General features: G+C 39.1%; 1 protein-coding gene across 6 annotated transcripts; it reads left to right on the forward strand.

Moving 5' to 3' along the window:
- The first annotated feature begins 3,364 nt into the window (after positions 1-3,364).
- Positions 3,365-15,586, forward strand: ddx3xb (DEAD-box helicase 3 X-linked b). Of its 6 annotated transcripts, none has more exons than XM_056370552.1 (20): positions 3,365-3,680; positions 5,400-5,451; positions 5,979-6,026; positions 6,421-6,480; positions 7,044-7,247; positions 7,865-7,967; positions 8,147-8,263; positions 8,614-8,713; positions 8,815-8,950; positions 9,105-9,202; positions 10,418-10,516; positions 10,622-10,782; positions 10,905-11,049; positions 11,271-11,415; positions 12,142-12,192; positions 13,432-13,613; positions 13,783-13,900; positions 14,025-14,178; positions 14,317-14,441; positions 15,012-15,586. In XM_056370552.1, exons 1-20 carry the CDS (start codon positions 3,636-3,638, stop codon positions 15,089-15,091), a joined length of 2,223 nt encoding a protein of 740 aa, XP_056226527.1. In that variant the 5' UTR covers positions 3,365-3,635; the 3' UTR covers positions 15,092-15,586. The 6 variants fall into 6 exon arrangements, with proteins under 6 accessions (XP_056226527.1, XP_056226528.1, XP_056226530.1 ...); XM_056370553.1 differs by having other exon boundaries at positions 6,424-6,480; XM_056370555.1 differs by lacking the exon at positions 12,142-12,192.
- The last annotated feature ends 1,160 nt before the right edge of the window (positions 15,587-16,746 follow it).

A 16,746-nucleotide genomic window follows, 5' to 3' on the forward strand; every position in this document is an offset into this window, starting at 1 on the left:
TTGCATAATCCAGATGAACTTGCTCTGCTACCAGTTGAGCTTCTCTCTTTATTTCATTTTGATATGAAATGAAATTCATTCTGCGCCTCAACGGAAGTTTATATTCAATTTGACCAAGCCACCGAATAACTATTCTGTGTGTGTGTGTGTGGGGGGGGGGCTTGTTGCACTATATTCTAGGGAACCAACTATACATGTGGGGTCTGACGGCTTTGTGGTGATATATAAAATTAGCAAGCCAATGGAAAGTGACTATAAACCGCAGGAAAAAAACGTATATGTGTATGTGGAGAATGTGGTTGTGGGTCGCAGTTTAAACCCTGCGACATCCTCAGATTTCACACAGTGCTGTAGACCTCTACCACCAACCAATATGGTCAGCCTGTCATTGACACAAATGCTAAAAGTAGAAAGATTGCATTCTTTGTACTGTTTATAGGAAAACTGTGCGAACAAGCGTCAGAGTGAGAGTTATGGATATGTGTCAGTAAAACCAACACAGTTTGACATAGTGGGGAAAATGGAGATACACAACTTCCCTTTGAGCACAGTTAACCCACTTGATTTGAAAAAAAAAAGTAGAAGCAGAGGGTGAGGGTGAGATGTCCTCATATTTAGTCCCAAATACACTGGATCCTACATTTCCCATAATGCAACCTAGCGACCAGCCACCAGCATCATTAAGAATGTTGAAGATTAATTAATTTCCATATGCCTGAGGTCATATTAACACAAATTAAGTCAGATTAACACCCCATTTCTACCTGTTAGTAACATGTGATCTGTGTTACATTCACAGGTTTTTACATTTATACCTGGTATGAATAAGCACTCTTTTTTATCTCAATTATAACCACATTGTTAGAAGATCTCACATGCAAATCTGGCAAATCTGGGTTTCTTTCAATCATAATTCTGCCTGAATTTACACCTATGTTAACATTTGTTTTTCCTTTTTCCAGATGAGATACAGATTGCATGTTAATATCAGGTTTAAATTGGAGTTTTAGAGACACATATGAAGTGATCCAAGTTAGAATTTAATAGGTCATTCAGTGTAGAGTAAATGCAACATGAGGAAGGTAATTGGGATTTAGACCAATTTTACCTGGAGTTAGTCAATTGGCAGTTGTCACCATGTGCTCTGAACATGGGTGTGTACATGCACCTGATGTACCTTTTAGCCTTATCAAATATGACCGCGGTCCTCTGAGCTCTGATCTTGTCAAACGCAGGTATGCACATACTCTGAGGGGCCTTTTATAGATCTGCGTACTTGCTGTCAAACATGCCATGCGAAGGTGCAGAGACAAAGGCAGTGAAAAGGGGAAAAAAGAAATAAATAAATGTGACAGTGCAGTGGGGTTTTCCTTTGATGCATTCGCAGTGCTGTTAATCTTGAAGATCAAAAGGTGGAAAGTGAGTGTGGTCACACCACAACACAACAAAGGTGTTAAATGTTACCATTTCACAAACTCTGCACCACAGTTTTAGTCAGAAATTTCCCTCATTATGAAGATATCCTGTGATAGCAACTATAATGTTGTGGTCTCAAATTTGACCTGTTTCCTTTGGTGTTATTTCCCAGAAAACAACTTGACATTTTACTGAGTTTCACATCATGTATCGTGGATCATGTGCGCCACTTACCACATCCACTGCTCTTATTATTATCATTATTGTTATTACTATACACCTCTATGTGGAAACTGTCATTACTCATTTCATCCACAAGTGGGAAGTCTGACTCCAAACCCACTTACTATTAGACATCCCACTGAAATTCTGACATGAGCAGGGAGTCCCCATTCAATAGATGGCTGTAACATGCTAGAAAAGCCTCAAGAGTATGGGAGGGGAGTATGAAAGTAAACAGATACCTGGCATGACACATTTAGTGGTTAACACAATTCAGTTCAGTCAATTCAATTCTTACACTCTCTAGCAAAATACCCATATGCTCCAACACTAAAACACACACAAGCAAGGCAAGCAAAAGAAAGGTTACCGTGCACTGAATTACCACCAACATGTGCCCATAAGACCTGTATATTAAAATTTAAAAAAAACTTTCAAAATGAAATGACATATGTTATAACAAAGGACTGGGACAGCCGGCACAGTCACCAACCAACCAAAACCACAAAGGAAATAACAGCAAGAGAGCCAAGTTAAAGAACAAATCAAATGCTAAACAAACAAAACAAGGATGCTGGCAAAGCAAAATTACGGGCAAATCAGCAGTGACAAAGTCATGAAAGGAGAAAACAACAGGTAAGGGGAAAATATAATCACTTGTATGTTGTATGCAGTCACTATCTTTTCATCTTTGTCTCTTGGGAGTGAATTTCTGACTAAAATACTACCTGAATGCAAAGCTGTTCCACCTTGCCTTTCAGTGGTCTTGTTTTTGTTCAGCTCATCCTCACCGCTGTCTGGAATTTGCAGACTTTTTCACATTAGTCCACTAAAATCTCATCCTCCTATTATTAGACAGTTTAACTGTAATCTGTATGTAATCTCTTTGTATTTATTACAGTTTCCCATCAACTTTGTCACAAACCTGACACTGTTGTTTAAATTTTTATTGTTCACCAATAGAGGATGAGAGACTAGATCACTTAAGGTATCACATCATATTTACTACAAACTTTTTTTTCAAATCAAAGAGTGTATGAATGGCATTTTGAATATAATGTACAATGTAGTGTATTAAAATCAGACTAAGCAGTAAGGGAATACAGTGAAATAGACGTGAGAATTTTTATATTTGTACATCAGTTTATAAAAAAAGTAACTGAACAAAAACAATATGTATAACCAATAACCAATGATATATATATGAAAACTAATATCTGCACCGTGCTCGTCTTTCCTGTGCAGCAGCGATATCGCGACAAACTGTGATTAAAGTCTCGCGGTGTCTGGATTAAAGCTGAGTCGGTTAAGTTACCCAATGTTAGCCAACGACGGCCCGGAAGTAAGGGAATTGGGTTTCACTGAAAATTAAAGGTTGGAATATTTTTTTAATTTAATAAACAGGGTCTATTACCTGATTATAACTAACCATAACTCTATGTGAAATGTGTAATATATAGTTAAGACTGTAAGCACCAGCATTTAGTAGATATCCCTTTAAAGTGACTCATCTTTACGAGTTTTGGGCAATAAAACTAGCACAGTAAAGTCATATTTTATTAAGGCGAACTAGGTTTTCATTTGATATGACTATAGTAAGATTATTTACACCATCTACATATCTTCCAAAAATATCCTCGGGTTTGTTGAATGACTTTTATTTTGGCGTCACCGGATGTATTTTTCTGTTTTATTAAGACTAACTTGACTAGCCCATAACGGCTTCATCTCAGCTTCAGCTGGAGAGCTAATCGACATCAGCTGAGTTTGCATGAAGTGCCATCCTTGTATTTAAAATACAGGAATTTTTCATAACGTTAAATTACAATAGCATTTTATGAAGTAACGTATAACAGCTGTGAGTCAATGAAATAACTGTCATCTGTCGTAACCACAGAAACAGGGCAGAGGCAAAGGAGAAATAACATTACATCAAACCCGGCAAACAAAGAGGTCCTTTTTTCAACGACAACATTTTTCCTCCATATTCTATAGTTATGAGTCATGTGGCCGTCGAAAATGCCCACGGTCTAGAGCAGCAGGTAAGCCACGTCACTTAAATTTGTCTTGCAGCGTCAGTTGATGTAAAATGTTTTAACGGCAGGGATAAGTGTTAGCTTGCCGGCTAGCTTAAAAACACCGCTAACCAGATGCTATCTTGCTAGCTGGCGTTGGGTGCGTTTCAAATAAGCACAGGCATGACCAAAGTAACTGCGGAGCGGGTAGCGGGCCAAGTGACGTTTGGTTAAACTGCCACCTCAACATTGGGTTATAACTGCGTATGCTATGTCTGGGAGTTATCCAAATGTTTTAAGAAACCTGTAATGTTGTTTGATATACGTGATAGGTCACTTATATTGCGGATAAGCTATTAATTTTAACGGAGAGCTTAATAACAAATGACCACGGAGTGGTTCCGTCGGCTCTCCTGTGTGTGCATATGAAACGCACCTTTCAACTATTATCTTCACTGCGTTTGTGTTGCAGCTTGATACAATAATAAAATGGAGGTATGCGGGGACGGAGCTAGCGGGGCTGACACACAAACAATGCGGCGTTTGACAGTGTAGCCCACCGGCTTTTAGATGATACGCAGTGTTGCACAGTTTTCACGCTAATCTTGACTGTGTCCCGCTTAAACATGGTCATTTTATCTGCGTCACCAGCAACGTAGTTTATCTGTGTCTGACCGACCAGACAGTTGGATGGCAACAGAAAAGTACCTTATGTTCTCAATTGATATTTAGGAAATGTTTAACTGGCAAAATGAATGCGAGAGAGTATGATGCACAACACTGACTCCATTAAAAAATGTTAACAATCCTCTGTCTTAGTTAGGATGCCAAAAAAGCTGCACTGGGATGGTTTTTATACAGAAATTAACATTATCAGCCCAGTTCATTAAATGTTGCTACAATGTGGAAGAGCTTCCATCCCAATGAAAGCATAACATGCAAAGTGGTTTCCTCAACAGCAGTTGGATTGCTAAAAGCTGGATGCAGGTACATAAAATCGTTTGCTTCTCCGCACTTTGCTATCCTTTGTTGTGAAGTGTCTCAGACCAGCTGTTTGCTGACAGAACCACAATAGTATTTCTGTGTGTTGAAGTTCAAACATTTTTCAAACTAGTGTGCAGAGTTGTCTGGTACTGAAATGAAAAAAGCCAGAACCATATGTGTCCTTTTCCTTTGAAACCGAACTGGTCAGATTCTGTTTAGGGCTTGTAAGCAAAGCCTTCACATTGTTTATTATGACAGATAAACAAAAAATAAATTTTTGCTCTAGTTTTCAAGTAGGTAGCAGATTTTGGTGTCATCTGCTGTAGAAAGAGGTTTTTACAGGTAGAAACATGACAGCTCCAGCTCCTACAGCCAAGTGCATGGTTGATATTTTCCATCATCAAAAGCTTTTACAGTGCAGTTTGGTGATCTGTAAGGGCTCAAAGCATTTTATACAGATGACCGTTTTGGCCATGACTCAGTGAGCTCTTGTTTCAACTCACATTAAGTGAGTTTCCACCCATCTGTTTTTATGTTCAGTTTCAATTTGCAGGGGGAAAATCCTGCAGGGAGGCACTGGAAATTTGGAGTAAAAAAAAAAATAATAAAAAAACCCAATTTTGGGAAAAATTAAAAGAGATGTTGCTGCAGTTCAGTAAAATAAAAGTGTCTAAATAGATGAATAAGGGTAGACAGTTTGCTCTGCTGAAAATAAGTGTATATGTGGTCTGTTTCTCTGACTGTTTGTCTCTGTTTCTCCAGCTTGCTGTCCTAGACTTGAGTGCAGCAGACGGACAAGGTGGAGGCACTAACAGTAAGCAGCCAAAATCTTTTGTTGGAAGTGTTAGAACTTTTCATTTTCTCTGACTAATTAATGTGCACAGACACTCACAAAACTGGACATTTTATCTCCACATATAATAAACAATGGTAACAAGAGTGGTGCTATCATAAAGACAGCAAACAAGGACATGCTCCATAGAAAATAAATTGGGAAGGACCGGAAAGTGTAGGGGAATACAAAACTTTTAAAAATAAAAACTGTTCTATTGACTTATTTCAATTAAATTAAATTAAAATGCATCTTTGAGGCCGGACTAGATAATTAATTTTTGCAGCAGGGTTGAGGCCCTATGAAAATGCATGTTTACAGTGCATCTAAAATTTCCCGCTCTGCTCTTTCATTTCGAAGTTCCTCAACCTGCAGTTGCCACAGTCAATCAGAATTAGGGTGGTTTTGGTGGCTTTGTGTCTTTATTTAGATTTTATATTATTATACATTCAGATTCTGAGACCTCTAAGGAAGGAAACTCAGTTTACTGATGTTGTCTCTGTCTACAGGGCGATACATTCCTCCACATTTACGGAACAAAGACGCTTCCAAAAATGGTGAGTGGGGTCAAGTTAAAGTTGTCCTGTGGAGTTTTGCTTTAAACAATAAAAAAGCAAAGTTATATTTACTTTTAGTGATATTCACCAAAATTCATTGTGTGAATCCTTGTATTTTTTCCTCATTAAATATTTGCAAAGCCAATTTTGTGAATATTTTAAATAGCACACTCTTTCATTAGCTTCCAGGTGTCTTCTTTCCCGTCTCTGTTGGCGCCGTGCTTTGCACGTCTCTACCATAGTGTGAAACTGGTGGCAGGATGTGAGCAAAACATAGCTCATTGTCAAAACATTGCTCTATAATGCCACTAGTGGTCAAAAACTCCATAAGGCACCTTTATTAACTAGCTGTTACTGATAAAAACCACAACTGAAACACTTTGTTCCCATCCAGCAGGAAATGCCTTTGCTGCTGGTCGACAAGGTGTCTACACCATGGCGCCTCCAGCCAACTGTAAGTTCATCATTTAGCTGTGTGCTCTGTTGTGGTGGTGGCAAATGAGCTGCAACAGCCAAGGCATGGTTAAAAGAAACTGAAAACTCCTATTTTCTAAGCACAGGCAGAGTTCACCAAAGACACTCGCATTTAAAAAAAAAAAAAGAAAAGTTTGCAAGTCATAACACCCACAGTAAACAGTAATCCCAATACATTTGTTTGTTGAGATGAAAACTTTACAAAACTCCCTCTAAAAACCTAGCAGTTAAATATTTGTTCACTGTGTGTAAACATAGCCTGTCTGCAGCCTACTTTTAAATGTTAGTGTCATTTTGTAACTTTGCAGTAAAAGCAATATTTAAAGATTTAATTCAGAGGATTCAAAGATTGTTAATTGTTTTCATACTACATATGATTCCATAATGTTCATTGAAAGGGATAATAGGTAATGTGTGATCTTGCTCAATCTGCTATTGGTTAGCAACAAGAATTTAACATTAATCAGCAGTGATGAGTAATAATCCTGCAGATGTGCTGTTTTGTGATTCTTGGATCATTCAGTGTCCTTTCTCCCTCTGCAGATGGTTGGGATGGGGGGCGCAACAACTTTGTTAATGGCTACCATGACAACCGGATGACGGGCAACTCATTTAACCGGGGCCCACCTCGTATGGAGCGGGGCAGAGGTGGCGTCGGAGGAGGTGGTTACCGTGGCAACAGGGGAGGATCCTTCAACCCCATTAACCCAGCGCAACCAATGGGATTTGGTGGCTACGAAAATAAAGGTATTTAGCATCACTGCATTCAACTTAAATCTGCTTTGCAACTTGTATGATTTGTGTTTAAGGAAAAAAACTGCTCCTAGAATGATAAATTCATATTTGAATACTTTGAATTTTAGTGCACATGATCTTTTTATTTCCACAGGAAAATATGGAAAAAATAAAGCAGAAATAATATGGAATATGAATGAGTTCTAGTTTAAGTGAAAGACATCTATAATCTGTAATGGGAATTATAGCAGTTAAGTAAAAATAAAATTAGACTTGCAGCTACAACTAGCCCTTATTGACATAAGGCATCAGGTAGAGCAGCAGGACAGTCCTTAGTGAACATGCAAAAATGTATAATGTATATCCAAAACTACAACCAAAGGAGGATGAAATGCCACTGATGATGCTGTGCAGAGCCGTTCTAGTGATGGTGAATAGGAGCCTTTGTGGATATAAAAGTCAAAAATCAAAATCACGCATCAAACTATTTCACAGTAAACATCACCCACAATTCTGTCCAAGCACCAGCTGTATTCCTGTTCACTCTCTGCTGAAGACTGTTGTTATATTTTGTCATATTACTGAATGTGTGAAACTGTCTTGTACTTTTGTGTCCATTCTCCTGTCAGACGCCAGCGGCTGGAACACGAACAAGGATGCCTACAGCAGTTTTGGAAACAATCGAGGGAAGTCTGCATTCTTCAATGACAGAGGCAATGCCAACAGAGGGAGGTAAGAGACACAGAGACAGACTGATAACTTCTGTCAAAATATTTCTTTGTTTTCAGGTAAAGGTGCCATAGAAATTCCCATGTTTAATATAAAAGCAATATGTTCACCTCTTGCGGCGCATAGAATTTGGAAAACATCACATCAGCATCTCGTTTCACTATCGTCTTTGTGTTCGTCAGGTTCGAGCATGGTGGATTTGGTGGTGGAGGAGGAGGAGGAAACAGCCGCTGGGTGGAAGAGTCCAGAGATGACGGAGACTGGTCCAAACCAACACCACGTAACGAACGCCTTGAACAGTGAGTCCGTGCTTTTGCTGGTCATGATGGGTATAGTCCAGATAGGGAAATTTAATAAACTTTGCAGGAAGATTAGGGAATATCAAGGAAATGGTTCACTGATTAGGAATAACATCAAATGATCAAACACAACATATGAAAGTCATTGTTTTTTATGTCATCACCAGCACCAGCATCTTGGTATTTCAGTTGGTCATTGAAATTAAAAGATCTTTTGATGAGAATCCTCCAAGAAATGATAGCAGTTATCAGCTTTATACTGGATGTACACTAATTATTGCAAATCATTAAACTGCTTAAAATTCTTTGGATTAACCTGTATTTACTCTCCTTTTGTTGATTTTCTGTAGTGAGTTGTTCTCTGGCAGTAACACTGGGATTAATTTTGAGAAATATGATGACATTCCTGTTGAAGCCACAGGACAGAACTGCCCTCACCACATTGAGAGTGTAAGCTACCAGAAATTTAACAATGTTAAATATCAGCTGCATGATTACTTGTCAGTGCTGTTTTTGTAAATATTGTGTTTGTGTGTGTGTGTGCTGTGTAGTTCCAAGATGTGGACATGGGTGAGATTGTCATGGGTAACATAGCTCTGAGTCGCTACACCAGACCAACGCCTGTCCAGAAATATGCCATTCCTATTGTCAAGTCAAAGAGAGACCTCATGGCCTGCGCACAGACAGGTAGAACATACACACATACATACAGTCTATCACCTCTCCAGGAATAAAACACAGTAATATACTGATTTTAGACTCTTGAGAATGATGCTATGAAAGCATGACTCTGCTGAAAGCATGTGGAGGTAGACAGACAAGGATGACTTTGTGCCTGCAGGTTCTGGGAAGACTGCGGCATTCCTGCTGCCGATTCTCAGCCAAATCTACACTGATGGACCAGGAGAAGCTCTTAATGCAGTTAAAACCTCTGGACAGGTGAGCAAAAAATCTAAGCCCCTGAATCCAGGCACTTTATTTCCTCAAGGTTCCTAAATAGACTAAAGCGCATGGATCAGTTTCTAAGCCGAAAGCCTCTTTATTGACCTACAATGAGTTATTGTTAGAAAGTATAAACTTTTTAGAATAGATCATTTTGTTACACTGTATTCACCGGTCAAACAAAAACATTACATTAAGTTTAGACTTAATGTAAGTTTTATTACACCATTAAAGGAAAGCTGTAATTCAGGGTATAATGACTTAAATCCTCAGTTAAATGTTCTAAATAGGGTCTTCCTTAGGTAACTGGAGGGTTCAGACACTGAGAATATGCATTTTCACATCGTTTTGGACCATTATCATTACAGTATTTATTAAAAAAAAAAACAACACAGGTTGTTGTTTCTCACAGTACACTCAGACATTGGCAAGAAGAAAAGCAAAATAAATAAGCTCACTGATGAAGTGAGCACGTAAAGTAATCCTTCACATTTTTGTGAGTGATCGCACTGTAACAAAGTAACATTGGTAAAATAAGACTTATAGTAAATAGATTTAAGCTGCAATTTTCTCCTCCTCCCCGTAACCATCTGACAATGTAACAGTTTTGGCCGCTTACCAAAATGTTTGTTCAGTTGGACATCTGTAGACAGCTCACTTTCCCCATGGCCACCAGTCAGCTGACTGAGTTACCGTAGCGAGTCCATTCCTCTCTCACTTTCATCTCTCGCTTAGTTTATTTTCTCTGACATCAACATTTTTCAGAGTTCAGTCTTTTTGAGTTCATCATCTATGACAACTGTAATTCTTGCTGTTTGACAGATTTTCTCCCTGGCGTTTTCTGCAGTAAAGATGTCAGGTGATGCTAAGAACTTGTTTTCACATGTCATGAATTTATTTCCTCTGTGGCAGCGTAACACATTACACCAGCCTTCAGAGACCCTTGCAGGTTAAACTGGACTAATGAAACATTTTTAAAGCCGATTAACTCTGAAAGACTCACTAGAGAGGGACTCAAACACTCAGTAGCCTAGCAACATCAATAGGGCTAAAAATCACCCATAATGCACCATTCTGTAAAAGACAGTAGACCAGGTACTCTTCTTTCAAAAAGAAGCAAAAAAACTCATATTTATGTTTGACATGGTGTCCATCCTGTGAATTCTTGATTTCACTGCGCTAATGTTTTGTGGTTTTGTCACTGTATTACAGGAGAATGGGAAGTATGGGCGTCGTAAGCAGTACCCCATCTCTCTGGTACTGGCTCCAACCAGAGAGCTGGCATTGCAAATATACGATGAAGCCAGGAAGGTATATACAAACATGCACACACATTAATTTGAACACCCCCAGCCCAAAAAATTACTGGAAAACATTTACTCATGTATTTCTTCATCCTTTTTGTTTTATTTATAGTTTTCCTACCGGTCCAGAGTGCGTCCCTGTGTTGTGTATGGAGGAGCAGATATTGGCCAGCAGATCAGAGATCTGGAGAGAGGCTGCCACCTGCTGGTGGCCACACCGGGAAGACTGGTAGACATGATGGAGAGGGGCAAGATTGGATTGGACTACTGCAAGTAAGAGATGGACAGGAGGAGGGAGTGATGGAGTTTTTCTTTCATGGACTGATTCAGAGAGTTTTACCCTTATTTTAAATGCTACAACCTTTTCCTCTTCCTCTGTGTCTTCTTCACTTCAGCTACCTGGTCCTGGATGAGGCAGATCGTATGTTGGACATGGGCTTTGAACCGCAGATAAGACGCATCGTCGAACAAGACACCATGCCGCATAAAGGCATCCGACAAACCATGATGTTCAGTGCTACCTTTCCTAAAGAGATCCAGGTGTGTTTGTGACCTCTAATTTAGTTCCTTAGATTAGAACCTCTGGTTCCATAGTTCCTTTCCATAGTTTTTGATTGAAAGGTACTCTTAGTAAAAGTAAAACAAGTAAAGCAAAAGAAGACATATGTCAGGACCAGTGGCATCTGAATTGGAAACAGTGCTTCAGTGTAGTAGTAGCAGTTTAGTAGTCCAGTGCTGAAAATCGTCTGCTCCTCCTGCAGATTCTGGCCAGGGATTTCCTGGAGGAGTACATTTTCCTGGCAGTGGGCAGGGTGGGTTCCACCTCAGAGAACATCACTCAGAAAGTGGTGTGGGTGGAAGAGAGCGATAAGAGGTCTTTCCTCCTGGACCTGCTTAGTGCTACAGGTGAGACAGTCACACAGCAATAACTCATAACCTTCAGAGGTGCATCTGTGTCGAGCTGCAAACACACATATACACACAGTGCAGTTTTATTTCCCCTGTCCTTTCGTCATTGTCATATTGTCGTCCTCACATCTCAGCCGGTACATTACTATGTGTCTCATGTTTACCTCAGTGTATCGCCCATCAACACCTTGTCTGTCAACCATTTTGAAACATTTGGAAAAGCCCAGAACATTCACATAGTTATGTTTAGTTTTCCCTTTAATGAAAATAGACATACATTTAGACCAGGTAGATCAATAGGGGTTTAAAAATCCTAAACATGCCGCCCAGTTAAAATCTATCAACATTTTCTGTCTTTCTGGGGATTAGCGGGAGGCCTTGAGCAAGAAACATCCAGCAAGGTTTATAGATGACATTTCATCCAATTATTTTCTTTTTTTGGCCTGAGGAAGGCAATGGTGAGAATGTTCCATAAGAAGAAATGTTATTCATACCCTGAAGGATTCAACAAATATTTTCTCTTCCTTCAGTTTACAGTAAAAACCCATTTAAAGTCATATTTGTGGTTTAGAAAACAAGCGTTTTTCTTATAGTAGTGAAACAGATTTTGTGAACTGAGGCGAACCCTTGGTCCATCAGGAACATTAAACATACAGAGTTGGTTTTCTACTGGTGACTGAGTGCAGTTTACATGTTGGTGGTTTGGTGTGGTTTTATCCCAAGTCATCCCCAGCGAGGTACAGGACAATACTGGAGACAACATAGAGAAACCTGGTAAGATCCTCAATCAAGAAACCTGTATTTGTCATTCCATATTTTTAAATAATTTTGCTTGCCTTTAATATTCTTCTCTGTGGTGGAGAATCCTGTGTTTAGTCTGTTATTTTTGGTTCTGTGTACCATTTCATGAGTCAGGTTTGCTCAGCTTAAACCAAACATGCTTGTTGTGTTTTCAAGAGTTTTTTTGGCCTCTCTATGTACTGTATGTTGCTGTGGTGTCTTCATGTCAGACCCAAATCCTTGATGGAGAGAGTCTGGTTATGCTGTAGTCTCACCAGCTAACACGTGGATATAGATGTGGATAAATATGGGCTAATGGCCTTCACTTCATAATCAGGTGTCATAATGTTATTGGAGCAGGAGCATTGAGAAAGAACTTTGACCATACTCTTTCCATCAGTGGCTCTAGTCACAGTGCTGCCGATGCTGTTAGCTATTTATTCTTGTCATTATTTTTATTTATGTTTTTAGTCACGCTGCACCCCCTGCTGCCTGCTGCACTATTCTGTTTGTAGAAAAACATTATTGTAATGTGATATGAACTATTAACTACTTAAGATGCATGTTATTAAGATTTATGTATCACATCACAGACTGAAGCTGAGTTAGCAGTAGACATATAACCTGCCAGAAGGGCTAAAGAGTGTGCATAGAAACTGATATTAGATACATTGAAGGATTTACATTTCTAGATTGTCATTATGATTCAGTTTTGTACTTAAAGCTCATTCTTTTTTAAAAAAAAAAAATAAATGAATGAATGAGATACAGGAAGTTGGTGAATTTCCAGTTAAGTTTTTTTAATTTCTTTCTAGATATTATTATGTTCCCTGACAATAACACAAGCTCAAGCTCCCAGAAAATATTCTCACTTCTGTGTCAAGAACTTCAGATTGTATCACATCGAATTGTATCAAAATGCTTAGCCACAAAGCTACTTGCAAGCTGACGTCAATATTTTGAGTATAGAGTTTGATTGCTTGTTTTTTCAGGTGTGGTTCTTTTACCGATACCCAGCACTTGACATTGTTATTCATGGTGAAATGGGAATGCAAATTAAGCTTCTCCAAAAACGATTCCTTAGCCTCACTCATAAAATGTAATGACTATAGCTTTGCCGTCTTCAAAATCTGAGGTTTGAACACAGAAGAACCAAAGAAGAATCATGCGACCACCATGACTATCCTCACCTTCAATGATTAACCTCAATTGTCTTTTCTCTCGGTTGACCAGGTAAGGACTCGTTGACTCTGGTTTTTGTGGAGACCAAGAAAGGTGCTGATGCCTTGGAGGACTTCCTGTACCGGGAGGGCTACGCATGCACCAGTATCCATGGCGACCGCTCCCAGAGAGATCGAGAGGAGGCCCTGAACCAGTTCAGATCAGGAAAATGCCCCATTCTGGTGGCCACAGCGGTCAGTAAAAGTAAAATTCTGGTACAAACACTGATCATAATATCGATCAGATATCCTCATGAAAATGGGTAAACTTACTATAGTGCATACTGTTTGTTACACACATAATATCAGCACAAAATATTGATTGAATATTGATATTGTTTCTGCTCATGTATTGTGTGCTCAGGTAGCGGCTCGGGGTCTGGACATCTCCAATGTGAAACATGTTATTAACTTTGACTTGCCCAGCGACATAGAGGAGTATGTCCACCGTATTGGACGTACAGGACGAGTCGGAAACCTGGGTAAGACTAGAACTAATGTCAGTGGAAGTACCCATGGCATATATTACATGATCTAAAATAAGTATATACCTCACAAAAAGCTGCAATTTACTTCTATGGTTACTTAATACTTTTTTACCTGTAGGACTTGCCACATCGTTCTTCAATGATAAGAACGGGAACATCACTAAAGACCTGCTGGACATCCTAGTAGAGGCCAAACAGGAAGTGCCCTCATGGCTTGAGAGCCTGGCCTATGAACACCAGCATAAGAGCAGCAACAGAGGACGCTCTAAGAGGTAAACATATATCTCCTTAATTTTGTAAATGTGTTGTTGTCTGTCAATATGAATTCCATTTAAGGGAATTTCTTGTCTAAATGTAATGAAGTTAAGTGTGTTTACAAATACAAATGATGTATTTGATTTCACCACCAGGTTCTCTGGAGGCTTTGGAGCACGTGATTATCGCCAGACCGCTGCTGGAGCCAACACTGGAGGGTTTGGAGGACGAGGAGGTCGCAACCAGGCAGGACATGGAGGAACCCGTGGCTTCGGAGGAGGTGAGGATCTAGTAGATATAATTAGTTTTTTCAATGATTTCATACCATATATATCATCATTCTTCTTGTGGCAAGAATTTTTCTAGAACTGCTTAAGAAAATGTGACTAATAAATCTCCAAATCCAAATATTATTTTCAAGCTTATTATAAACCTAAATGCATTTCATAAAAGAGCATTACTCTTTGATGCCCTCAGTGCAGAACTAATTGATACAGTACATCAGCATTATAATCAAGATATTTCGTATGCTATATACCACAGTGTCCTCTGATTAATTACTCTAGATTGCTAACTCGGTCACCACTGCAGCTTGAGAAGGTTGGATGGTTATCAGAGACATTTAGAGAGAATCAAGGTCTTAAGTTGTTGACATTTTTAACAGCCTTAGTTGATTTCTAGACTAAGTACCATAGGTCCAGATCAAAGGATAGTTTATTTAGCTTTAATATTTCCACATACCAACTCTGTACTGGGAAAGATTATTTTCTGGTACTTCTGGACTGACTTGTGACTGATACACCCTTACTTTGTTAACTTTGAGTTTTCTCCTCTGTGTCTTCCCTCTCAGGTGGTTTTGGTAACTTCTACACCAGTGATGGCTACGGAGGCAACTACTCACACTCTCAAGTTGACTGGTGGGGCAACTAGATTCCTCCTTCCTCCATCCCCCCCTTCACTCATCCCTCTTTCTTCTTCTCACTCATCCTCCTTCCTTTCCCCACACTGTTGTCTGAACTCCATCTGTCTCCACCCCTCCACTAACCCCAAGAATCCACGTGCATGTTATTAAACTATTTATACTTGTTTATATAGCCCTCCTTCCATCCCTATGCGCTAAGATCTTTTAATTCCTCTTTAGATTTTTCTGGTCCTTTCCATCTCCACCTTCATCTTTACCGTTTTCTATCCTTTCTTTTTTGATTTATTAGTTCCTGATGAATCTCACCTTTTAAAATAGGCCACTTCAATTTTAGTTGGTTATTTTTTTTAACACTAGACACAGATTTCCTTCCAGCTAGCAACAGCCTTTGGTTTCAGTGAGGACTTTTTAAACTAGTTGCCCTGTGTGACATGTCTGAAGAAAAATAACCAACTGAATTGAAAGTTCTACATGTTCTTTTAACCCCCCCCCCCCCCCCCCCCCCCCCCCCCCCAAGATAGATGCACATGAAATATTTACAGTCTGTGGAGGACCAGGGGATACCCATTTTTCCCTTTTAGATTTAAGTTTTGGTTTCATTGTGTTTTTGTCTGTATTCACCCAAAGCCAGCCAGGCTTCCTGTGTACCTTCACACGTCATCTTTGTATGTAACGCATGGCCATGTTGTAAATCATAGGCCGAAAATTTTTCTAAAATATAGCGCAGAGATAGGCAAGACGTCAGATCTGAGCAAAATATGTCTGCATATAAATTCAAAATGGGAGCTGGCTGAGGTCTCCTTCACTTACATGACAGATTCTTAAAAGGGGCCACAGAAACAGCAAAATGTTTTTTTATTTTTTCACCTTTTGAAAACATATTGAAGTATTGATTTACCGAAGTCTGAGAAAGATGTCCCACAGAGACAGAAGAGACACAGGGCTGGGACGTTGCACATTAGCAATGATGCCAGCAAACAGAGTCTTAGGACTTGTGGTTGTTAATATTACAACTACAATCAGCATCTTTGTTTGGAACAAAACATAATGGAGGATCATTTGTTTCTGTACTGTGCCTTTCAGAATTTGAACTTTTCTTATTTTCATTGTTTTTATTGCCATAATACGTAACTGGCTATAAGTATTGGCCAACTGTGACTAAAAAAATGTGTATTTAATGTCATGTATGGGTTCAAACATGTTCTTCTTTATTTCTATTTGGAAGGAAACAAACTAGGCTTGAACTAAATCAAACCTTGGCAAAAAAAACTTAAAACAAAAACTGTGATGAGGAACCTCAACTCTGTTCCTTATCTGTCTATTGGAGTTCAAATTCATCAGAAGGTCTCTGATGAGCCGATTCCCAACGGCATAATACCACTGTGACCATATTGCTAGATTTTTTTAAATGCACCCTCATCCAAGCTAAAATGGGTTAAATACATTACATGTCTTATTAATAAAAAATTGAAGTTGTATTAATAACAAAAACAGACCTTGTTGCTTTAAAAGGCTGTAAACAGAAATAATAGTAGTGGTTTTATGCTTTTGGGAAACCGAGTCCTGCTCATTGACCTGTATGTCACATCTATAGCTCTGGTTTGAGCTTGAGTTTGGGTTTCTCAAAACCATCTTGTCACTAATTGTTGGGTCACTTGATGCC

This window comes from Seriola aureovittata, chromosome 24 (genome assembly GCF_021018895.1).
Source record: "Seriola aureovittata isolate HTS-2021-v1 ecotype China chromosome 24, ASM2101889v1, whole genome shotgun sequence".
NCBI classification, from domain to species: domain Eukaryota; kingdom Metazoa; phylum Chordata; class Actinopteri; order Carangiformes; family Carangidae; genus Seriola; species Seriola aureovittata.

Excerpts from the sequence above, each read along its gene's own strand:
- ddx3xb (XM_056370552.1), top strand. The coding sequence starts at position 3,636 with ATGAGTCATGTGGCCGTCGAAAATGCCCACGGTCTAGAGCAGCAG. Across the intron at positions 6,027-6,420 it reads CAAAGACGCTTCCAAAAATG|CAGGAAATGCCTTTGCTGCT; the intron begins GTGAGTGGGGTC and ends GTTCCCATCCAG. Across the intron at positions 13,901-14,024 it reads AGGACGAGTCGGAAACCTGG|GACTTGCCACATCGTTCTTC; the intron begins GTAAGACTAGAA and ends TTTTACCTGTAG.